The sequence below is a fragment of the Talpa occidentalis genome, unplaced genomic scaffold (assembly GCF_014898055.3).
Source record: "Talpa occidentalis isolate TD23 unplaced genomic scaffold, MPIMG_talOcc4v2.1 talOcc4.7, whole genome shotgun sequence".
NCBI classification, from domain to species: domain Eukaryota; kingdom Metazoa; phylum Chordata; class Mammalia; order Eulipotyphla; family Talpidae; genus Talpa; species Talpa occidentalis.
Window position 1 is genome coordinate 743,151 of NW_023605083.1, and position 24,608 is coordinate 767,758.

The 24,608-nt window shown below is 68.6% G+C and overlaps 1 protein-coding gene across 1 annotated transcript; it reads right to left on the reverse strand.

Annotated features, from left to right (window-relative positions):
- Positions 1–5,059: 5,059 nt before the first annotated feature.
- NACC2 (NACC family member 2) lies at positions 5,060–22,671 on the reverse strand. Its single transcript, XM_037494398.1, has 5 exons — positions 21,736–22,671; positions 8,149–8,313; positions 6,644–6,749; positions 6,295–6,392; positions 5,060–5,721 (listed from the first exon to the last, which is right to left on the reverse strand). The coding sequence occupies exons 1-5, from the start codon at positions 22,610–22,612 to the stop codon at positions 5,219–5,221; spliced, it is 1,749 nt and encodes a 582-aa protein (XP_037350295.1). The 5' UTR covers positions 22,613–22,671; the 3' UTR covers positions 5,060–5,218.
- Between the last annotated feature and the right edge of the window lie 1,937 nt (positions 22,672–24,608).

A 24,608-nucleotide genomic window follows, 5' to 3' on the forward strand; every position in this document is an offset into this window, starting at 1 on the left:
CAGCCATGCCCGCCACCCTGCCCTCGCCGCAGCCCCCGGGCCTGGGCTTCCCTCCCTGCAGGGTGGATGCGGCCAGGGCGTGTCTGAGGGTCGGTCCGCGGGGGGCGTCCTCCCCACGGCAAGACCTCCCGGTTGTCACGTGGGGCCCATGGGCCTCCATCCCCGGTGGCCCGCGGCGGCTGAGTCCTGCTGCCTGGCCCGGCACTGCCCATGGGCCCAGCGGGCAGCGGGACATGCCCAATGCGCAGGCGCCTCCCGCGGCCCCAGCCCAGGCCGTCGGCCGAGCCCCGTGCGGCTCCCGGGTTTTTGGCACAGAAGCGCCCTGGGGGATCCCCGAGAAGCCGCTGTGCACCCTACTGCCCGAGAGGGCCCCTAGTGGGCCCCCGAGCCCCAGGAGCAATCAGTGTGGCCCGTCTAGGCGGGAGGCGCCGAGTCCAGCCAGGCGAGCCAGGACCCCCGCTCCCAGCCGGGGCGACCCGGGGACCCGGCCCCGCCCACTGCCCGCCTGTCCTGGGCGCCCCGCTCCGCGGCAAGTGGCCGGCGGGCCTGGCTTCTACCGCAGGAGCCGCGCCGCCGGCCTTCCGGGAAGGGCGGGTGTGGAGGGGCCGCCTCAGCCGGGCCGAGCTTTTAGGCGGATCGCGTGCGGCGGGGCGGGGGTCTCGGCCAGCCCGTGCCTGCCGACCGCGGCCCCGCCCTGTGGTGAGTGGGGTCACGGTGCCGCGTCCCAGGCCCCGGCTCCCCCGGGGGCACCTGCTCCCCGGGGCCCTTTCTGGGGCGCTGTGACAGGCCCTGGGCTTCCCCATGTGCAGCCCGGGTGCGGGGGAGGGTAGGTGCAGGCTGGCTGGCTCCGGTGAGCTGGGCCCCCCGACACCGTCCCCCAGTACACAAGGAACAAGCCCCAGAGCGGGGAACAGAGGCCAAGCACCTCCCGGGCGGCCTGGGCTGGACTGGGAGCGGGACGGGGACGGGCTCCTCGGACATCCCTGGCGGGGACAGAATCACCGGCCCTCCCCCCGGGGGCAGCCTAAGTGACCCCACACCCTTGCTGCAGAGTCCCCTGCGCAGAGGACACAGATAGAAACCATGACCAGGGCCTCCCCTGGTGGCGCAGCAGGTTGAGAGCCGCGCTGTGAAGCTGCCCGCAGCCTCTGCCGTGTTGGTTCGATCCCTGCCAGCCTCGGAGCAACCCACATGGCACGCAGACCTCTCCTGTCGTGCCCGCTGCTCCCCTCAGCGGTGTACTTGGTCAGCCTGCCTGTTCTGCTCCCCGCTCTGTCTCTGGTGAGTCCTCTCACCCTCCCGGCATCGGGCCTGTACCCGGTTCTTGTATAAATCACTAAATAAATCTAAAAAATAAAGAAAGAAAGAAAAAGAAAGCGCGGCCATCTGCTGCAGACCGTGTGCTGGGGTGTGCTGGCCGTGGCTCTGGGGGGCCCCTATGGGGTTCCAGAGACACCTGGGAGATGGGGGTTCCCAGTGGACCTGAGACCGCCCTGTCCTTTTGCAATTCCCCTTCCATCCGCCTGGGGGGACCTGCCCGGAGGCGGTGGGGGAGGCTGCGGCACACCTGCGGGTGAGGCGGGTGAGGCGGCTGCCCCAGCCTGCAGACGACAGAGGACAGGGGCGCCCTCCCCACCGCTTCCACCGGCGCCCGGGGCGCCCACCGCACCCCGTGACCCCGCAGGACGTCACGTCCACCTGCCCCAACCTGGGCGTGCGGGGTGCGCATCAGGTGAAAATAGTGGGCATCCAGCCGGGGAGGCCCAGCCCCTCCTCAGGGCCCGAGGATGGGGGGTGACCCTGCACCCCAGTCTCCCCTAGCCCCGCAGGTCAAGCAAAATAAAGGCAGGTTGGGTTGAAACTGACTTTATTATCTTGTAAATGGGAATTTTACAAAGCGCTTTACAATGAGATCGCGTCCTGCTGTCCGGGCGGTTTCCGCCCCTGAACCCCTGGGGCCCGACGCCGGGTCCGGCCGGGTCTCTGCGCCGGGGTGCGGACAGCCTCGGCCGCGGCCACCGTGTCGCTGCGAGGGGCAGGGCGGGCGCGGGAGGACAGACGGGGCCTCTCCTGGAACCAACCAACAACGAGCGAGCGGGAGCCTGGGGTGTGGCCGGCGGGGTGTGGCCGGCGGGGCCTCAGCGCTGCGACCCCCGCCAGGGGCCCTCGGAGGGCCGCCCGTCCGGAGGAGGAGCAGGCTGTTCGCACCCAGGACATCCATGTTCAAGTCGAAAATATTTATACATTTTACACTTAGTTCTTTTTTTGTCTGCTAAAAATAGTATTGCAAGTTTTGGCTTCTTTTGACATAAAAATTACAATCATGTGCAAAACGCTAACAATGGAAGCAGCTCATGGCGCTGAGGCGGCCGTCGCTCGGGGCTTTAGATTCTGCGCAAGTTCCTTTTCCTTTTATCCCACAGAAATAAGACAGACAGACAGACAGACAGACGACCACCGGAACCTTCGCCCTGCCCGGAGCACGCGCTCCGCAGGCCACGCTCTGAGGCGGCAGCCGACGCGGGGCCGGCAGCCGGGTCGGGGCTGGGCCAGCTCTTTCCCGATGACCGGCCCGAGGAGGCCGGCGCGGGCAGGCGCCCGGGAGCCGGGGGCGGGCCGTGGGGCTCTGTGGCTCGGCCGGCAGCCCCGGCCCCCGCGCCCCCCGGCCCGGAGGCGGCACAGAACAAGGCGTGTTCACCGAAGAGACACGGAGCCGGGCGCTCCCCTCCCGGCCGCCAGCACCCAGGGCCAGGACTTGGGGGGCCCGCGGGGCCCCAGGCCTCCCGCCCGCTGGCGCCCACCGCTGCGCCCACATTCAGGGCAAGGCAAGATACGCTCGGGCGCCGCGCAGAGCCGGGCTCCGCGAGGCCAGACACAGTGCAAGACAAGAGTTCAAGTACCGAGGGCCGCCGGGCGGCCCCAGCTCACAGTATCCGTCCACTGGGGTCCCTCCTCCTGGACCTTTGCACTCGTCCCGGCTGCCCCCCGAGGCCCGCTCGGCACTCTGGGGGCGCGGCCCCCCCGCGAGGCTGCTATGACTGAGGCTATAACAGGCTACGTAGCGCGAGTATTGCTGATCGGCAGGCGGGGGTGCGGCCGCGGAGTGCTGAGGGGCTGGTCAGGCCTGCGGCCGGGCGGGGCGGGGCACGAGCACAGGACGGGGTTAGTCGTGTAAACAGAGGGGGGCCGGTTCTCTTAATTGGTTTCCTTGGGAAAAATGATCAAAAGACGCTAAGGCACTCTGGAAGGCCCCTCCGGCCACCGCCACCACCGCGGGGCGCGGGGACACGCAGGACGCGGGGTGCGCCGCAGACACAGCGGTCACCAGCCCGCCGCGCTTCTGCCTGCGCCCGCGCCCGCCGAGGGGCACGCTAGTGCAAACGCTCTCTGGCCGCGGCCTGGGGGTCGGGCCGCCCACACGCAAGGGCATCAGTGCACCCCCGCCTTCCCGCCCGTCCAGGCCGCGGGGGCGCCCGCTCTGGAGCGGAGGGGGAGGAGGGCCCTTCAGTGGGCGGCCGGGACAGGCGGGCTGTCCCGAGAGTCCCCAGGGATGGTCAAACTAAAGTGCAAACTTGGGGGGCAGACCAAGGAAAACTCGAGGAGAGGGGTGGGCGCGGCCCCCGCAGCCGTCTGGGCGCGCAAGGGCGTGTGGCCGCCTCCCACCTCCGGGGAGACTGGCCGCAGCCTGCCAGTTCCAGCTCCCCCGGGGTTGGGGCGGACAGCGGGTAGGGGTGAGGGTGCCAGGGGGCCATGGCCGCTCGCAGCCTGGAGCTGAACCCAGCAGGAGCTGCTGCCCTGCAGCCAGGAAGGAGGGCTCGGGCCAGGCGGCGGGAGAGCGCCCGAGGCTCCCCAGGCTCTCAGGGACCCCTGCCTCCCCCTGCGGGAGCCACCCATCTTTCTGGACGAGGCTGTCTGGCCTGGCGCAGGGGCCCAGGCCTCCCCCGAGGGGCGGCAGCTCAGAGAAGCAGCCTGGACAGGGCCAGGGAGGAGGGTCCCCGGGCAGGGACGTGCCCTCCGCGCAGCCCCGCTAGGGAGCTCTGCTTCTCAGCTCCCCCCTGAGCTGCCCGGCCTCGGGCACCCCCGGCTGAGCACATGTGCCAGCGGGAGACAGGACTCGGGAAGGGGAAGCAGCACCCCCTGGGCCCAGAATGGCCACACCCGGGCTGCCTGGGCAGGCCTTGGAGAAGGCCGGCCTGGACAAGGGCACGGCGCCCCCAGGAGCGGCCACAAGCCCTTCCCACGAGCTGTGACCCTCCCTTCAAAAGCAGTGATGGACTTTCCAGGGGGCCGCTGCAGCCGCGGGCCTCGCCGCGCCGTCCCGGCCCGCACCCGCGGCCCCATGCCAGCACCGCAGCCACACTCCCGGCAGCCTGCGCGCCCCGGCCGCGCAGCCCCACCCGTGTCCCGGGGACACCACCGCCGGCCTGCCCCGGCCTCCCGCCAAGCAGGACCCCACCAGCCGAGGCTCGGCCAGCCCCTCTCCTCACACGCTGGACGCCCCCCGTGCTCGGCCCTGCTCTGGGCTGGCCCCAAGCCCGAGTGGGCTGGGGGCAGGGGCACCCATCCCGCTGGATTTTTGCTTTTCTGGGTCTGAAAGTCTCCAAACCATCTAAGAAACGGATGGGAATTAGGATGAAAACAAACAGAAGATCCCAAGGAGGCTGAGGAGGCTGAGGCCGCGGGCTGGCCCGGCCCACAGGGCAGCGGGCCGCCGGGGAGCCGGCAGGTGCCAGGCGCTGGGCCCCGGCCTGGGGTCGGGTCTCAGGGTGACCCCGGGGACAGGGAGCCCAGGTGTGGGTGGGAGAGGTCGGCCAGCAGAGCCCTTCCTGCCCCAGGCCTGCGCCGGTCAGCGCTGCCCCCGCGCCCAGCACGCCCGCACCGGGCACGCGCCCACCGGCACAGCGGCCGCGCGGGCGACCCCGGGCTCAGGGGGAAGGGACACTAGCGGGGCTGGCCCGGGGCCGGCGCTGCCGTCGGGGAGGGCGGGGGGACAGGAGGGCCACCGCGGGGGGCGGGCCGCGGGCCTCCGGGAGGGCAGCTACCGCGGGAGGCCGACCTGGGCAGCGGGGCGGCCGCCTCCGGGCGATGGTTTACAGTATCATGAATGCGTTTGCTTCCTTCACCGACTTTAAATACAAGCAGAAGAGGGCTCACATTGTCCGGGCGACAGCAGCAGTCGGGTGAGTGCGGGTCACACGTCGTTAGTGGCATGCAGGGGCTACACGGCGGCCGCGAAGGGGCCCTCCTGCCTCCGGGGCGCGGCCGGCGTCTGGGGCCGGCCGGGGCTGCCCGCGCCCTGCTCGAAGGGCGGCGCGGGGCTCTGGCCGGCGGCGGGCAGCGGCTCGGGCGCGGCCACCTCCTGGATGACCGAGCCCGCGCCGTCGGCGTCCTCGCCGGCCTCGAAGGCGGCGCCCGCGGCGCCCAGCTCGACGGCCCCGGCGTCCGTCCTCAGGGCCACGACGGCGGCCGCGTCCCCGCGCCGCTCGGCGAAGACGCGCGGCTCGAAGGCCTGCGGCGCGGTGGGCGCGAACTCGGGGTCCAGGGGCGCGCCGGCGGCCGCGGCGCCCATGACCGAGCGGTACATGTCCACGCCCTCGGGCAGCATGGACTTGATCTTGGGCAGCCAGCGCTTGCGCACGCGCCGCGCGTTGGTGCACATGTCCGCGGCGATCACGTTCATCTCGCTCTCCTTGAAGCTGGGCGCGAAGTTCTGGCAGTACACTGGGGGGCGGGGGGCGGCGTGAGGGCGCGCCCCGCGGCCCCGGCCTCGCCGCCTGACCCCCCTTTCTCCGCCCGAGCCCCGAGCCCCTGTTCACCAGGGCTGTGGGGCCCGAGGCGGGGCGGGTACGGGCCCCGGGAGCAAGTCCCCCCAGCTTCGGGCCCGCCCGCCTCCCGAGCAAGAAGCCGAGTCCCCGCTCGGAGGCCCGAGGCCTGGCCGCGGCTCCCCCTGGGGTGGGGGGGGGTGCGGGGGTCTGGGGGGCGCCTGGGGGGCCTGGGGGGCGCCCCGCCTTCGCTGGCAGCGGGAGGCAGGAGCCCGCCCGGCAGATGGCAAAGGCTCAAAATAACCTCAAAATGTAAATAAGGGGTTTGTTCAAAAAGGAAAATTAGATCTATTTCACGTATTAAAATAGTTTCGCAGCTGAATTCATCACGCTTGGAAACCTACCAAGAACATCAACACCTCGAGACCTGCCTGCGCTGCTCTTTCTCCGCCCGGCCCGTCCCCGCCTCCCTGCCAGGCCACCCCCCACGCCCCCCCATGCCCCCCGACCCCCCCCCAGCCACCGCCCTTACGTTTCACGGCGTTCAGGACGCGGCTGTCCAGCGGCTTGCGGCTCGGGTCGCTGGTGGACGAGCGGATGCCGGTGCCGCAGCTGTTGGCCAGCGTGTTCCTGTGGGGCAGGGGCGTGAGGCCGGCGGGGCCTGGTTCCCGCCCGGGCCCTGCAGGGGCCGCCTGGCTGGGGGGGCAGCCGGAGTGGGGAGAGGGTGTCCACAGGGCCCCCCAGACCGGGCCCACAGGGCACCGCCCCTCCCCGGTGCCCCAGTTCTCCAGGACCCTGGTGAGGCGGGGAAGGCCCTGGTGGGCAGAGCTTTGACCAGGAGGCTCTAGAACATTCTGCGCGGCCCACACCCGGGGACCTACCTGTCAAAGAAGGTGGCAAGCAGCCGCCGCAGCAGCACCTTGTGCTTCACGCCCGCGCACAGGTGGCAGTTCATGAGCTGGCCTCTGGTGATGTACACCCCGGAGCCTGCGGGCAAGGCCAGGCCCCGTCAGGCCCGGGGCAGCGAGGGCCGCGCCAGAGGGGGCGCAGGAAGGGCCGGGAGGGGCCACAGCAGGCCCCGGGCTGCATCCCAGTCGCCCCTGCAGGCCTCCACGTGAGCCGGACCCCAGGGGGTTGAGGAGGCTGCTCTGGCTCCTGGCTGCCCCAGGGGTGGCCGGCACGCGTTTGGAGGCCTGTCCGCCCTCACAGCTCCCAGGGGCTCCTGCTCAGCCAGCGCGGAGCTGGGACCCACCGTCCCAGACACCCAAGCGGCTGGGTGGGCAGGCCTGGGGGCCCCTGGGCGGGAGAGCAGGGCTGAGTCAACAGCAAGGCGGGCAGTCCAGGGCCCAGGAGCCTCTATAAAGGGCCCCATCCGTGGAAAAGGGCACTCCAGAGTGGGATGGCACCCCGGCTTCGGAGAAGAAACTGCAGGCTGCAGCTACCACCAGCCGCGCCCCGCTCTGGGGTGCAGGCCCAGGCCTCGTGGCTCCTAGCGCCGTCCAGTCAGGCAGACCAGCACCTTCCCTCTCGGGTGCCGGGGGTAGAGGAAGCCTCTGGCAGGGGAGTGACTGCTACTGGCTGCGTCTGGACACCCTGGGGTCTGGTGGGTGGGTAGCGCTGGCGCCCCTGAGGCCCCACACCCCGTCTCAGGCCTGCACTCAAACCCACAGCACAGCAGGCCACGGGGCTTTAAGGGGAGCACAGCTGAAGGCCTGGGGCACCCTGGAGGCGCTGGGGGCTAGTCCTAGCACTGACCCCTGACAGGCAGTGGCAGGAGGCCTCTCCCGGACCCCCAGGCAAGCCCCTTGCCCAGAGACTCCCCCCACACCCCCTGCAGGCTCCAGAAGCCCCCACTTTCACAGCCCCTGCCTAGTCGGGGTGCAGGGCACAGCCCCTGTCCGGCCTGGCCAGTCGCCTTCCTTGCCTCTCCTGTCCCTGGGGGGGACAGGAGCCCCCAGCAAAGCCCCAAGAGGGGCGCTGAGCAGTGCCAGATGGCAGGGCCTTGCCGGGTCTCTGCGGTGCGCCAGGGAGGGAGGCTGAGGGCCCCGCGTGCCGCCCAGCTTCCCGGAGACTGCCGTGAGCAAGCGGGCGGGCGGCCACGGGGCCCAACCCGCGGGAGGAGGTTTCTGACCAGGGTCCGCTGCTGGCCAGGCCGAGGCGTGCGGGAGGGCGAGCCCGGATTACGCCCACCCCGGGGGGGGGGGGGATGAAAATGCTAAGTTAATTCAATTGAGTAACGCGGGCAGTGACGCAGTGACGCATTCTTCTACAGGGGAACTGGAGACATCTACCGTCTCTCTCTCCTGACTGACTGGTGATGAGCGCATTGTTCGCGGCTCCCAGAAAACACAAAGGAGGACATTTGCATACAAGGGGGAGGCCTCACCTGCCACCAGCTCCAGCTTCTCACCCGGGTCCCCCTCGGAGTAGAGCTTGGGGTGGCAGCGGTACCCGATCTGGCTGATGAGGCTGGCGGGCAGGGCCACCAGGTCGCGGCGGATGAGGACGCAGGACCGGCTCTCCAGCGGCACGGGCTCCGGCTTCTCCGGCACTGCGGGCACAGACGCTGGCTCAGGCACCACCACCGCCGGACCGTGCGCCCGGCTGAGCTGCCCTTCCCGGGGGGCCGCCCCCCAGGGGGGACTGGGACACGCCAGAGCCAGGGATGGCCGGCAACGGGGCCGGGGTGCCCCTGGGCAGAGGCTTGGGGCGGCAGGAAGTGACCCGTGCCAGGGAGGGGACAGAGGCCAGTCCGGCCCACTCACTGCAGGATGGAGATAAGCCTGGGAGGTGGGTGGCCCACTGCTGCCCTCCACTGCCCCCCCAGCCCGAGGCAGCCGCACCCCCAGGCGGCCCACAGGGTGAGGCAGGCCCGGAGTTCCCAGGTCCCCAGGCTGGCTCCCATGCCCCAGGCTGTCGGGGATGTTCCTGACAAACCTGGGGGGCGGGGGGGGGGGGTGGTGGGGCCTGAGCAGCCAGCCCTGTGGCTCGAGGCTGGCGGGAGGAGAGGCCTGCAGTACCCACCTGAATGCCCCATGACATCGAGCTCTCAGGTCAGACAGCCCACCCCTGCACCCGCCACGCCCAGACCCCGCTCCACATCCCCTCCTGACCACTCACCCCGGCCTGGCCTGGCCTTGGGCACTGGGTGGGTCTCTCCCAGGTGGGGTGGGGGCACGGGGCCTCCCAGTCGCCCACAAGCAGGAGGCTGAGATGGATGGCTCGGCAGGGGCCAGGCGGGCACAGCTCCTCGTGGGTGGCGCCCAGCTCTGCACCCCCAGGCCCGCGGCACCCAGCACCTCCCCAGGCCTGTGCTGTCGTGCCCGCCTGGACAGGACGGGGGGCGCTGCTCCCTGAGTCCCAGCACCTGGGTGGTTCTGGGTCACCTCCCGGGAGGGCGCCTGCGCCCAGCCAGCTGTCCTCCCTGAATCCCAGCTGCTCCAGGGCGGCCGCACATCTGCCGGGCAGGTAGAGACAGCAGGCAGGAGGGTCGGCAGGCGGAGAAGGCCCTCGGGCTGTGGTTTTCCTCAGCGGTCTCGGCCCCTGGGTGGAAGGGGGCGGCTGGGAGAACCTTCTGGGCCAGGCTGCTCTCCAGCCAGCCCAGGGCTGGTCACAGGATCACTGGCCCCTTGGCTCTACCACCCCTGCCAGGGGGGACACCCGAGCCTGGCCAGGAGGAGCCACACAGGCCTGAGGAGGGAGGGTGGAGAGGAAGGTTCTGGCCAGCCCTGCCCTCACCAAGCCCCCAGCTTTCCAGAGCCTGGGGTGGTGGGAGGAGCAGCAAGCCCTGTCACTGCAGCACCAGGCTCCGGGGACGGGGGACAGCTCAAGCCTCCCCCTTTCGGTGCCTAGAACCACCCCCTGGAGCCACCTGAACCCCACCTGGGGCCCCTGGCCACTTCCCTGTCCCCCAGGGTGCAGAGGGTGCCGTGCCCTCAGTTCACTGTGGCCGAGTCCAGGACATGGGGTTCCCGCAGCAAGAGACACCCCAGTTAGGCTGCGGCCACATCAGATCGGGGGTGTATGGAGAACCTCGGGAATGACAGGCCTCGGGGAGCACAGAGAAACAGTTGATGGTTTCCTAAAGCCTGCTCACCCGACACTGCCGCCGGCTGGGGCAGAGAGTGCCGCCCTGGCACCTCGGGGCACACGGGTCCATGCCGCCCTGCGCCCCCAGCCCAGCCGCACCCCCAGAGCAGAGACAGATCAGAACCCAGAGGCTCTGCTATTTCTGCTCCACGGTGCCGGCTGCTGCGCGGCTAAAAATACCCTGGAGCCGCATCTGGAGAGGTGCTCACGTCTGCGCACCCCGCCCCAGCCAGGGTGCTCCGGGCTGGGAGACACGCCACAGGTCGGGAGGGGGCCCTGCGGGTCTCCATGGGTCATGGCCAGGGTGGCGGGGGCTGGGGTGGGCTGGGGCAGGGGTGCGTGCGGCAGCCTGGGGGCGGTGCCCGAGGCCCAGGGCTGGATACCCGTCCACCGCAGTGGCCCTGCGGTCGGCGGTCTGCAGCGGGAGGGTCCGTCGGGCAGGGAGGTCACGCGCACCGGGGCTCACTGGAAAGCCCGGGACAGCCGCTCGTCTGCAGCAGCGAGTCCCCAGCCACGGGGCAGAGGGTGCGTCCCCCGCGTGCTGCTCCCGCCTCGCCCGCGCCGGCCAGAAGGGTGCAGGGGCTGCGGACGTCCCGGCGGGAGGGCCTGGCGCGGGAGGCTGGCGGGGCCCGAGAGGGCGGGAGCAAGGGTCTGGAGGGCCGGGTGGGTAGTGGCGGGCGGGAGCAACAGTCTGGACGTGCGGAGAGGCTGCCCCCGGGCAGGGAGCCCGGCCTGAGCGGTCCTGATGCGTCCCCAGGACGTCACCGCCGCGGCTCAACCCTGGCTCAACCCTGTCTGAGAACGCGAGGAGGTGGCGTGGCCGGGGCTGAGGGGCGCCCCGCTTCACCGCCCGGGGCCTCTGGCTGGGCCTGGGGAGCCCCGGGCCTTCTCTACTGCTCGCCCCGGCCACGGACCCGCCAGGCCCCACACGGCAGCTCGGCATGTCTGGGATCCCCTGGGTGACAGGCTCAGATGGCCCCCACCCGCGTGGGCCTGGGGACCTCCACCCCACTAGGGTGGGCGCCGCTTGTTAACTGAGAGCCCAACGGTGGGGAAGGGCCAGCCGCAGGACCTGGGAGGGGGCACATGCCAGCGCACAGACGGGCCCGCCGAGGGACAGGGCCGGGGGCAGCATCTGAGCCGGGGCGCTGACCACAAGCAGCCAAACTGAACACTTTTGGAAGAAAACCGCGGCTGTCGGGGCCAGCCAGAAGCTCAGCCCCGGCCAGGGCGGCAGCAGGCGAGGGTGTGCCGGGACCAGACGCCGCCCCAGGACAGGGCGGCCGTGGGAGGGACACGCCGCCCGCGCCACGGAGGACGGAGCAGCTGCGCCTGCAACTCGGCGGGAAATGAACAACCGAGTTTTAAAAATGGGCAAAAGATCTGAACAGACACTCGCCAGAGAACCGGCAGATGGTGGACCAGCACCCGGAGGCGCCGCCGCTGCGGGAACCGCCGAGACCACGACGGAGCTATCCGGTCCCGCACCCCCAGCCCTGAGCACCCCCCAACCCCGTGGCCCCCCACCCTGGGCCCGCGCGACCCTCCTCACATCTCCAGGCCCTGCGAGGGTGCTCCCTGGGCACCCAAGGCCCCGCCACAGCACAGGGGCTGCCTCCATCTGGGTGGTCGAGCTGGACCCTCGCCTGGAGACCCCTGCGGCCAGGCTGGTCGGGGGTGCCAGGGGCTGGGGGGCTGCTGGGAGCAGCGGGGAGGCCGGGGGTGCTCCCGTCCGGGGCCTGCCCAGCCACCACACCCTCTCCCGCCCCTGCCCCCCTGCCGGGAGACCCCAGGCCCGCGGCCTTCCCGTCCATGAACTCCTGGGACTTGGGCGACGCTTTCCTGGACCCCAGGCAGGCCCATCCCCAGAGGGCCGAGTGGGGCTGGCAGTCGTAGACTCGCCTCCGTGCACTGGGAGCTGCCAAGGGGCACACGCCGTCCTGGGGTGAGACCTGGGGCTGGACATCTGGATGCGCGGAGCCATGATGCTGGGGAGGCGGGCATGTGGGGAGCTGCGGCAGGAGCTGCCCCTCTCTAAGGCCACGGCACTGGCCAGGGCCCGGAGGGCGGCCACGCGGAAGGGCCCGTGGCAGCGTCAGCTGCTCAAAGGAACAGGACGAGACGCAGGAAGAAATGTCAAGAATCTAACAAATGAGGTCAAGAATCTGGTTCTCGGGCCTCCCCGGTGCTGCAGCGGGTTGAGCCCCGCGCTGTGGAGCTGTCTGCAGCCTCTGCAGCGCCAGTTTGATTCCCGGCCGGCCAGGGAGCTACCCACATGGCACAGCAGACCTTTCCTGTCTCCCCGCTGCTCCCCTCAGCAGCGTTTTCGGTCCTTCTGCCTGTTCTGCTCCCCGCTCTGTCTCTGGTGAGTCCTCTCACCCTCCTGCGCCTCTGGCCTGTACCCCAGCTCTTGTATAAATAAATCAATCTTAAAAAAAAAGAATCTGGTTCTCATGTGCAGGGCACGCCCGCTGGACACCACTGCAGTCCGGACCCCAGGGCGCCCTGCCCCGCGCTGCTCAGGAGCTTCCCGCATCCAGCCGCCAGCGAGACCCAGCGGGGCCAGACGGAGGCAGCGCCGAGCGGCAGCGCCCACAGGGACACCGGGCAGAGGAGGGGGCAGGATGCGGGGGCAGCAAGACGCGGAAACCAGAATGAACGAAAAGTGTCAAATCCCCAAACCGGAGGGCTTCAAGCAGACATTCAGGACAGACGGGAGAGCCGTGCCCTGGGGCTACCGCGCGTGAGCATCCAGGCGGCCCGAGGAGGCGGGCGGAGTCACGCTGGGGGGGGGCGAGTGTGAACGCGTGTGGGGCCGCCGGGGAGCGCAGGGCGCGTCTGGGGTGCACTGCGAGGATCCCCCGAGCCGGCGACAGACGGAAGCCGCAGGAGGAGCTGGCCTGGGAGGAGGGGAGGAAGGCGCCGGGAGAGGCAGGAGCACTGGAAAAATAAACGTGCAGATAAATATAAACACAACTATTTAAAACAACGCCAGGGCCGATGGCGCTGGAAACGCACACGGCGTTCACCCAGGCAGGGCGGCGGGCGGGCAGCGAGTGAGGTGAGGCCTCGGCGCCAGGGGCCTCGCGTGGGCCGCGGGGCAGGTGGCTGCTGAGGTCTGACCCTTCCGGGAAGGCCCAAGGACGCCTCGCAGCGCGGGAGGGGACGGCAGAGCGAGACGCTTCGCTCGCCCAAAAGAAGTGGGCAAAGCAGGGAGGCCGGGGCGGGCGGAGGAAGCGAGTGGCAGACAGACCCCAAAGGGCCTGACATGAAATGTGAGTGGACTAAAGCCACAACTAAAGGTCACAGTCTGTGAAGCTGGACAGAAAACCTAACCCCAGACAACCTTGAAGCAATGGTCATGGCGGGCCTCCCTGGTGGCCAAGGGCTGACGACGCGACCTATGAAGCTGTCGCAGCCTCTGCAGCACGAGTTCCATCCCCAGCCAGGGAGTGACCCACACGGCGCAGCAGACTCTCCTGACTCCCCGCTGCTCCCCTCAGCAGTGGGTTTCAGTCAGTCTGCCTGTTCTGTTCCCCACTCTGTCTCTGGTGAGTCCTCTCACCCCCACACCTCTGGCCTGTACCCCAGCTCTTGTGTGCATAAATAAAAAAATCTTTAAAAAAACAAAAAAGCAATGGTCATGGATGGGGCAGGGGAAAGGTGGAAGCCGCCGTGCTGGTGGGCGCTGGACAGCAGGGTACAGACCTGGCCTACACGCCAGCAAGCATGTCCTAGCAGGGACAGGACTATCTTGCCGGGGCGTCTGCACAGCCTGTCGTGACCACACCTGCAGCTGAAGCCCCACGGCCCTCAGGAGCACCGAGCGGGCCGGGCCCCAGCACCCCACACGCGAGGCCTTCACACCCTCTCGCGCGCTGACGTGGTCCTGGCAGCTCTGCAGGCTCAGCCATGCGGCTTTCCCAGTGCATGTGCGGCACGGACTGGGAATGCATGTGGAAGTGATGACCAAACAGATGGCCAGAAAACCCAAGACATGTCTGGAAGTGAGGTGGCACGCGGCCCCCCGACCCCAGCTCGAGGAACAGGTCCCGCTGCGCTCGGAAGTGTCCGGCGTGAGCGGGGGAAACGTGCCGTCCCGGCGCGCTGGGGGGCCCAGCAGCAGGGCCAGGAAAGGGCGGCCTGAGCCCAGGTGTTTTAAAAGCTGGGCCATCCGTGGTCTGAGGCTCATCTCAAAAACTAAGAAGGAAGATCAAGTTAGACTCAAAGGAAAGTAGAAATGAGTGGAAAGCAAAACGTTTACACTCATGTCCTCGAGAAAGAATCCAAACGCTGGCTCTTGGGGGGCCAGCACGACGCGGGCCGAGTCCGAGCAGCTGAGCGGAGGAAGAGACGAGGGAAAAGGCGCCGGCGGTGGGGGTGCCAGGACGCGCCGGGGGGGAAATCGCCCGGGCTGTTCCGACCACAGCCTGCTCGTTGCATAAATGGGGGCCTTTGTCACCGCGCCGCCGCCCCTGGCATAGACGGGCCTTAGAGGGTCTCGGGAACAGGCCACATCACGAAAGCCGCCACTCGACGACACCCACGGCCCAGAGGCGCCGACTGGCCAGAGCTGACGCCAGAGGAAACAGAAGGCAGAGGCTGCCCCGCTCCTGCAGAGCCCGCCTGGTGGCCCGCAGCAGCCCCGCGCCCGCCGGCCAGCAGACGCCCGCGCGTGATGAGAACTGGCCCCAATGCACGAGAGAAAAAGCTGGAGGCATCACCGGGGTGCCAAGAGGAGCCTCCCTGCCCACACAAGGGAACCCCACTCAGGGCCCCTCACCGCCCTGGCCCATGGCCGGCTCTCGGGCCCTTCTGGAGGCCTCCTGGGGCGGGGGGGCTCTGTGCTCCTGCAGCAGTGGCCACTGCCTGGGACCCCGAGGGCCGCCCCGGCTTCCCGGCCCTGAGGCCTCGCACTCAGGCGGGGTGCAGCTGCTCTACCTGCCGCTCCACCACCCTTTCTGCCTGAGCTTACACGTGGAATGCTCACACCTCAGGCAGCCCGCAAAGACTCAGACACACACCAGAACATCAAGGGCAGAGGTGCGGGCCAGATGCCACGTCACGGGCAGGCGGGGCCAATTCCAGACTTTCTGAGCACCTGAGGGGCGGGCGGGGTGACAGGGCATCAGCAGAGAAGAGCTATGCGACCTCTCAACACAGAAGCTCTTGTTGGACGTCAGCACCAGTTTATGAAACAGAAAACTCAACCTGGAAAGCCCCTCCTCAAGGCGTCAGAGCGAGCCCAGTGCAGGGCAGCCAAGACCCGTGGCGGGGCCGCGTCGGATGGAGGCTCTCCTGAGTCCCGAGAGGAGGTGGGGCAGCATGGCCCGGCAGAAAGGAGACAATGTCGGGAGGAACAAAGAAGCAAGATGGTCCCTGTGCACAGGACCGAGGCCACTCAAGGCCGACGGTGAGGCCAAGGCGCCGCCTGGCTTCCCTCTGATGAGGTGACTCGCTGCTCTGCGCTAGCCACAAACAATGAAACTTGCAGATGACCAGAAGACTCTCTAAGAACAAGCCTAGCGGGTGTGCGGAGAACTACGGCTGCTCCCGAGCGAACCTGACGGCGAGGGGCCGTGGGAGGCGCGTCCAGGGCGGCCGGCGGGCCTGGGCACGGGGTGTGCGCGGGAAGCGTGGTGAGTGTGAGAGGGAATGTCCTTGTTTGAAGGAAACGCTCAGCATTTGGGGGCAGGAGGCATAATGCCCGCAGCTGGCTCTGAGGACCCCTATGCGAGGGGCGGGGCCCACAGAGTGGCCGGTCAGCTTGGCCGGTCAGCGAGTCCTACCCAGGAGCAGCAAGCCTGGGTGGGGCTCCTCCTACCTGGAACATTTCGAATGTTTACAATGACTGCAAATCAAAGTGGCTTCTTCAAAAAAAGAATACAGGGAGGAAGCTACACTGATGCACTCTCAAACTGGGAACGGTTTCTATAAAAACTGTGACAGGCAACGAAAAAGCTAAACTTCGTCACATCAAAATCACATTAAGAAAAGAACAGGCGAGCTGCAGAGGGGAGAGGGCGCTTCCCGCCGTAACACAGCCAGTCGGGGCACAGGGGCAAACAGCAGTTGGCACGGACAGACACCTGCTACGGATCAGGGGCCGGGGCGCCCCTGGGGAGACGGGGGAGGGGGTGGCCTCGGCTTTACCTGTCATAGAACCCACGTGAACTCCAAGTGGAAGACTCGAGCTGACAAGTGGCAAGTGTCAGCACCTGACATTCACGTCGTGCGCCAGAAAGTCCACAGGCAGGGGGAGACCCGAGGGGGAAAAAGCCAGTTGGTGCACAGAGGCTGAGCGTGGCCAGGAGACGCCCCAGCGGGCGGAGCGGGGACAGGATGGGAACCGCTCGTGTGAGAAGAGGCGCGAGGACAAATGCACCATCCGGGAGGACGTGACAACTCTGCAGAGATCACCAAACTCGGGGACACAGTAGAGGAATGGCCTGATCGCAGGCCCGGAGGAAAAGGCTAAAGCCAGTGAGAAGATGGACGCATGTGGGGTGGGGCGTGGCGGGGCGCAGGGCCCCACACAGGCAGGGCACCGCCACAGCGTGACGCACGAGGGAGAACAAGGACTTCTAAGACGGGAAGACGTGATGGGACGAGAGAATGATGTGTACAAAACAGCCAACCGAGGTCCCCATACCCAGCAAAAATTCCCCTCACAAGGAAGGCGGCAGCTGTGCCACGTCATGGCTGAACCCCACCACACGCAAATTCTACTCAACAAGGCAGAGTCCGTAAAAAGTGAGCCAAAGACCAGCTGTGACTTCTCAGATGTCATTGCCAGCCCGTCACTAGACTGTCAGAAATGCTGAAGGAAATTCCTCACACAGAAGGAAAATTATATGAGGTAGAATTCTAAACTAGCCAAGGTCTGAATATTGGGACAAGGTAAGCAGAGTGTAAACATGAAAGTCTTTTTTATATTTTAAATTTCATCAAAAGAGACAATTGTAACCAGGCACAGTGGCGGATGTTAACAAGACCTGTATTGACCGGTCCGGGCACCCAATCGTGATGCTGAACAGATGAAGCTGTCATGTTCTGTGTCAAAATACCTCAGGAACAAAGGAGGAAAACTGGACACCCATGTGATGTCCACATCTTATATAAACATCAACTCAAAATGGGCCGTGGGCTGCACATAAAACCGAAGCCATAAAACATCCAGAAGGAAATGGGGAGGGGGTTGTGACCTCATTAAGTAAAGACTTAAATACCAAAAGCAAGAGCTATAAGAGGACACTCTGATTAGCGTCATCAAAATGAGAAACGTTCTACGAACAACACTGTTATGAAATGGGGAGACAGTCTACCATCAGGGTGGAAATGTTTAGGAAGGGCCCGTCCCACGCAGGCTTATGTCTGGACCAAGAATGTGCCATTCTCAACCAGCCACACCCGAGACTCAACTAGCACCCCCCAAAATGAGCAAGAGACTTGATTAGAAGTGACAGGATGCAAATAAAAACATGAAACATGTTCAACATCATTGAACATTAGAGAAACACAAATTAAAACCCTGACGATATACTACCACAGACGCCCAAGAATGGCTCAAAGAGAAAAAAGACAAAACCAAGTGCTGCCAAGAACACAGAGCACCAGGAAACCCCATGCACTGCAGGTGGCAAGTGAAATGATAGGTCTGCTCAGAAAACCTACTTGGGCAATTTCCTTTTTTTTCTTGTTTTTATTTATGCGTAGAAGAGCAGGGGTGCAGGCCAGAGGCATGGGGTGGGGGTGAGAGGACTCCCCAGAGACAGAGCGGGGAACAGAACAGGCGGATCTACTGAAATCCACTGCTGAGGAAGCAGTGGGGAGACAGGAGCACCCTGCACCCTGTAGGTAGTCCCCTGACTGGGGATCAAGCTCATGCCGTTACAGTGGTCGCCCTGAGACTTAACCCGTAGGCCACCAGGGAAGCCCTACTTGGGCAATTTCTTACAAAGCGAATACACTTGCTATATGACCTGGCAATCCCACTCCTGGGCTAATTTACCAATAAAATTGAAAACCGGTGTGTGCAAAAACGTGTAGCAATTGTTTGGAGCAGTTTTGTTCATAGTTACTGAAACTAGAAGCAACCCACATGCCCCGAAGGTGTGGTACGGCACACAGCGGGACACCACCCGGCGACGAAGGAAGGACACAGGCATTCGTGCCGCACTGAGCAAACCTCAAGGCCCCCTGACACAAGGCCCGGACCCCGCTGGCAAGACCGAAAACAGACCCACGTGGGCATTACGGGGAGGGTCAGGGATGACCGCAAGGGCCGGGGGGGGGGTCAGCGGTGATGACACGTTTTCTGGTCCGGAGGGTCGCGTGACTGCGCGCCCAACGGAATACATTTTCCTGGTTTCAGTGTAAAAAGTGACTGAACGCGGAAAATGGCAACGGGCTGCTTCAAGCGAAACGAGTATATCACAAAGCTCAGGGCACGTGCCACAGAGGCTGCATCCGGCCATCGCACAAAGGACTGGGAGCAGCTGTGGGGAAGGGTCTGACGTGCTGGGGGGTCGCTGAGAAAGCCCAGGGGGGCTGGAGCTGAAGGATGGAAAGAGCCCAGGAGGGCGGCGGAGGGGACTGCGGAGGGGGCAGGGCACGAGGCGCGGGGCGGGAGCCAGCACGAGGGGGGCTGGGGAGGGCTGGACCGAGAACACGGGGCTCAAAGGCGTCCTCAGTCAGCAAGAGCCGCGCCCCGGGCCTCGGGGCTGGCGGATTCCGTCAAACGTCTCTGTCCACCCCACGCCGACTCAGAAGCCAAGGCAGGGCCCGCGGGCCCGCGGCACCACAACCCCGGCCAGAGCAGCAGAGGAGCCGCCGCAGCTCGGCCCGACCGCGGGGCCTGGCGCGGGACGCGAGGGCGCTGGACGCCGGGCGCCGACGCACCCCAGGCCGGGCGCCGCGCAGCCGTCTGGACAGGTGAGGAGCGTCTGACAAGACTCACCCCTTATTCAGGACTTTAAAAAACCCTCAGAGAAAGCGTGAATTTGAAGGCGCGCCCACGCACACCCCAACGGCCTGGCCCGACGGCCAGGCTGAGGCCCCCCGCGCAGGCAGCCAGAGGCCCGTCCGCTCAGCGCGCTCAGCAGGGAGGGCCGGGGCCGGCCGAGACCCGCGGCGGGACCCCCGGGGCGTGCAGGAGAGAGCCGAGGGGGAGACCCCGGCGGCGAGGCGGGAGACGGGGGCCCGGGGTGGCAGCGCGAGGCTATGGGGGTGATCTCTCGACCGTGACCCCAGCTACCCCCGACTCGCGCCCTTCAAGGTGGCGGGTCGTGAAGGTGCCAGGCAGGCGCGGGGAGAGGCCTGCCAGACGGGGTGGGCGGCGGGACCCACCGCAGGGACAGACTGCGGGGGAGGGCCCCGGCCCCGCTCACTCTGCGCTGTCACCATCTCGCCCGCGTCCGCGAGGAGCATTCTCAAGGAAATGGACTGAAGCAGCCCGGGGGCTCTGAGGCCGGGGCGACGGGGTGCTGGCCGCCCCCAGACCCGGCGCCCCTCCACCCCAGGTCAGAGGACAGAGGGAGCCGCGGGGGCGGAATGCCGGGGCTGGTCCGGTTCTCCCCCTTCTCGTGGGGCCCCCAGCACCGCCTGCGCTCCGAGGCGTGGAGGGTGGGCCCCGGGCAGAGGCCTGGCAGGGGCCTGGCAGGGGCGGGGCGGGGCTGAGACCCACAGCCGCACCCGGACACCCTCGCCCGCAACCCCTGCAGGAACAGTGTCTGCGCTGCGACCCACAGCCGAGATGGCTCGGGCCGGCCCCGCCGCCTGCTCTGCCCCTCCGCGCCGGCAGCACCTTGTCCCCCTCGGCCACGCCTGGAGGAGACACCCCGGGTGCGGCCCTTTGGCCCCCATCCCAGGAGCAACAGGACCCCAGGAGGCCCGATGATGCCGCCCACCGGAGCCTCGAGGGGACCAGCCTGCGCCCCACCACGCTGGGGGCCGGCTCAGCCCCTCGCCCTCACCAGGCCCCCGCGGCGGCCTCGCTCTCACCTCGGGAGCAGCCGAACAGGAGGAGCACCTGGGCCCGGCGGGGACGGGGAGGGCGGGGGCTGCCGGGACATGGACAATGGCGGGGGAGGACGGAGGGCGGGCGGGCGGATGAGGGTGGATGCGGAGGGCGGAAGGCAGAGCGTGGGGTACTGGCCCAGGCTGCAGCTCCGCCTGAGTCAACGGCTTTACTCCAAAGTGAGCCCCATCACCGGGGCGCCACCCCCCCTCAGGGCACAGCCCCCCCACCCCCGCACCAGGCTTCCCCTCTGGCTGCCGCTCTCTGAGGCCCCTCTATCTGCACCGTGCAGGTGGGGAAACTGAGGCTAGAAAGGACTGAGGGCGCGTCCTCAGGGCACAGGCCCTGTCTGGGGCCCGCACGAGGCAGGCGGGGACACGGGGGGCCTGGGGCGTGGGGGCGACGGGGCAGCAGCCTCGGGGACTAGGCCCTCCTTGTCGGCCCGCCCGGGCCCCTCCCCGCGCCCCCAGCACACCCGGACCCAGCTACGCCCGCAGCGTCACTGCCGATAACCTAGATTTTAACCAAGAAATCGCACCCGCCCTGCCCCACTTCTGGGCTCAGGCAGGAGCGGCGCGGCCTGGAACCTGCTGCCCGCCGCCCGCCTGCCCACCGCCCCTCGCCCCCCTCCACCCACCCGGAGGGGCAAGGACCGGCCTCCAAGGTGCGCGGAGCCCCGGGGTCCTGGGTTCTGGGGGGCCGGGGCAGCTCCGCCTCCCACCCCCACACTCGCCTCCCCGTGGCCGGCCCCAGGGCTCCTGGGACCCCAGCGGGCAGTGGCTGCCCCTGCAGTGGGGCTCCGGAGCACAGGGTGGGGTGCACTTGTGGGCGCCCCGCACTTCCCCGTCTCAAACTCACACACGCGTGGCCCGGGCCCGCCGGCTGGAGGGGCTGTGCAGAGGGAACCCCGGGGAGACAGGGAGAGCCTGGGTCCTCTCCTGGCAGCTGGGTGCTCGCCCTGGACTGCCAGGGACCCCGCGCCGGGCCCGCAGCAGGGGAGCCCTGCGGAGCCCCTCCAGCCACAGCACGGAGACAGTCCTTCGGGGCCCGGAGGCCAAAAGGGTCAAGTCAGGGCACGCGGGCCTCCAGGCACGCCACGGCTGCCCCCTGCTGCGAGGGGGGCCCAGTTGGAGGCCCGAGGCCGGTCTCCCCGGATCTCACACAAATGTGGCAATTCTTCCAGCGATACGGGGGCCGGGCAGGGGCTTCCCAGGGTCCCAGCCCCCCTGACCCCAGCCCCCCCGCACTGATGGAGGCCGGGGAGCAGGCAGGGGTGGGCGTCTGGGGCGGGAGGACCTAGGGGCCCTCGCTGGCCCCGACCCTGTCCACAGCCCGCAGGCTGGTCGGGGGGGGCAGCCAGCCCCAGCACAGCCCGGCGGGCCCCTCGCCCAGCGAGCGGGGACGAGCGCGGCAGCCAGGGCCTCCCACTGCGGCCGCACCGGTTACGACCCAAATGGGGAGCCCACAGTGGGGCCGCGCCTTCGGCTCAGTGGGCACCTCCAGCCCGTCCGTGGGGCTGGGCAGGGCAGTGCTGGACCCCGGGTAGCCGCGAGCAGAGCACGCAGCGGGAAAGGGAAGCGGTCACAGGGAGGAAGCGGGGCCGGACGCCCCCAACTGCCCGCCCACGGGGCGCCTCCTCCATGAGCAGGGACAAGGCCCCGCCTCCCCCAGCCCCGCCCCGCCCCGTGCCAACCGCAGCCCAGGGCTCCCGCCAGCCTTCCCGGGCCCGCGGGTCGCGCCGGCCGCGTCAGGCCCTCGGCACAGGCAGCGAGACAGACCGGCCCCCTCCCGCCTTCACTCGGCCCTGAGCTCAGGCCCCCGCCTGCCGGGCCGCCCCGCCGCCCGGGCCTCGCGCGCCCGCCGCACCTGCGTAGCTGCCGGTGGCCTTGATGTACACCTGGCCGTACTGCTCCTCCGCCATGGTGTCGTAGGCCTCGTCGTCCTCCTCATCCTCCTCGTTGTGGTAGGACGTGGGGCTGTCGGTGGTGGGCAGGCTGCTGGCCCCCGGGCTGGTCCGCTCGCCCTGGGGGTAGGGCACCTGCTGGACGCTGGGGATGAGGGTGGCCAGGCTGGGCATCCCGTAATAGGAGACCCTGGACAGCTTGAGCGGGGCCGCGCCCGCCGCCACCGCGGCACCTGCTGCCACGGCCATGCCGTCCCGGGGCCCCGACTCGAGCGGCCGCTTGGAGGCCAGGCCTGGGCCGGCGGCCGGCGGCAGCTCCATGGCTTCGTGCTTCACGCGCGTCAGCAGCGGGATGGGCACAGAGGGGGACACGGCGAAGGGGGCGGCGGCGGGCGGCGGGTTGCAGGGGCTCTGCGGCTCCGAGCTGGCGTCCTCGGTCACGGCCGTCTGCGAGTCGCAGTGGGGCGAGCTCACCTTGAACATGAGGTCCGTGCCGCGCTCCACGATGTGCTGGATCTGCAGGAAACCGGCCGTGTACATGACCACGAGCTGCTCGCTGGCCGCCATGGTCAGCCGGCCCGTGTAGCAGAAGGACAGGATCTGCTGGAAGCAGGCGGGCGGCACGGTGCCGGGCAGCTCGAAGGCGCTCTTGCTGTTGCCGCTGAACAGGTCTCGGAAGTAGAGGCTGCTGGCGGCCAGCACGGCCCGGTGGGCCTTGAAGGCCTGGCCCTTGACCACGATGGACACATCGCAGTAGAGCCCCAGCAGCCGCTGCTCATTGAGGCAGCCGAGCACGGTGCTCCCGAAGTTGGGGATCTCAATGTGCAGCATCTGCGCCATGGCGGCCGGCAGGGGGTCCTCAGGCTGTCAGGGGGCGCCCGGGGGGGCACATCTGCGGGGAGGACAGAGGTGATGACCGCCTGCGCCCGGCCCTCCAGCCCAGGCAGGGCCACACCGCCCCAATCCTGTGAGGGGCTGGGATAGCACCCCCCCACCCCGCCTCCCTCAAGCAAGCCCCCCCTCTGGGCAGGGAACCCAGATGCCCCGGGAACGCCGTTCACGGGGAGACCCCACTGAGCCAACCTCGGCACTGCCAGGGATGCTGGAAGCCCCAAGTCCCCAGCCAGGGGCGTCCCTTGGAGTGCTCCCAGCATCCCGGAGCAAGCCGGGCGGAGACAGGTCTCAGGAGGGGGCAGAGTGTGGCTTCGTAGAGGGGGCAGGGGGACGAGGGGGCAGGGGCGGGCCGGGGCCGCCGCAGGGGTGAGGGGGTGAGTCCTGGTGCACAACTCTGCTCCAGGAAAAGTTAGCAGCGCAGCCCACCGCTTCCCGGGGGGCCAGGCCTGGGGATGGGCAGGCGGCACAGGGGTGTCCAGGGGGATCTCTCCAGGGTTTTGGTTTCGGGTTTGTTCTTCTGCTTCCCCTCAGGCCAGGAGCACAGGCCCAAAAGGAGGGCGTCCGGCCCTGCAGAGGACGGCCCTGTGGCCTGGGCAGCAGGAGGTGCGAGTGTCCAGGGCAGTGGCCCGCCTGGGGGCAGTCGGTGGGCTCCAAGGGAGCCCCACACCTGGGCTTCCCTGTGGGCCTGGGGGCTCACAGCGAGCCCCCACCCCACCGTGGGGTGCAGCTCCGGGTGGGGGGGCTGGACCTAGCCGGCCCCATCCTTGGGGGGGCCTGGCCCCAGCCCGGCCCACTCTGGGTCGGGGGAGGCAGACCCAGCCCAGCCCACTGCCAGGGCCCCTGACCCAGCCGGGCCGCGGGGTGGGGGGGGGGCGGCCCCAGCCTGCGCGCAGTCAGGGCGCTGCAGACTGGAGTTGGAGCCTGTCGCAGTCCTACTCGCGCACCCGGGCCCCCTCCGGCCCCGCTTCCAGGCGGCCAATCCCTGCTGGCGCCTTCCCAGCCAGGTGACTGGAGGGGTCACGGGGCTGGGGCTGGGGATGCCGCGGGGGGCTGGGGCGGCTCCGCAGCGCAGGTCGCAGGTCGGGCGTCCCGCCGGAGGGGGCTGGGAGGCGCCGGCCCAACTCCGCGAGCGCCGCGGGGGCCGCACAAAGGGCCGTCCCGAGGGAGGAAAGTGCGGCGGCCGGGGAGGCGCGGGGCGGCGGGGGCAGAGCCAGGGTGGCAGCGGACCCTGGCCGCGGAAGGAGTTGGGCAGGTGGGCGGCCGCCGGGGGGGCGCGGTGCCGCTGCCGCGCTGTGGAGAAGTTGCCGGCCGCGGGGTGGCCCGGCCGGCCCGGGAGACCTACCTTTGGCCGCTGCCGCCCGTGGCCCCGGCACTGCCCGCTCAGCCTGGCAGGGGCTGGCTCCCCGCACGCCGGCCGCCCGCAGCCGCCAGCTGCTCCGGGAATGCAGCAAACGGAGCGGGAGCCCTTGGGGTGGGGAGGGTGCGAGGAGCCGGGAGGAGGAGGCAGGGGCGGGGGGAGGAGGGGGGCAGCAGAGCCTGGGCCGGGCCGGGCGGCCGCTCAGCTGCACCCAGCCCGGCTCCGGGGCAGCGCAGCATCTAAATGAAGAGGCCGGATGCAGACGGACACCCAGGCGCGGGGATGAATGGCCGCCTTTGATTTGGGGCCGCGCGAGTGCCAGCTCCCAGCCCTGCTCTCACAACAGCGGAGCGCCCGTGCCAGAGGAATGTGTGGCTCCGGGTGCTGGTACAAGACAGACTTTTGATGACTCACTGCAATGCAAACAAAGATGGCAGAAGCCAGTACAGTAGCGGGACGCTCCGTGGTGCCACGGCAACTGCGCCAGCCGGGATTTATGTGCAGTTTGCATGTGAATTACCCAGCGAGCCGCGCCCGGCCCAGGGCGGCCGTGTCACAGCATTTAGGCGCTTCCGAACAGCGTGC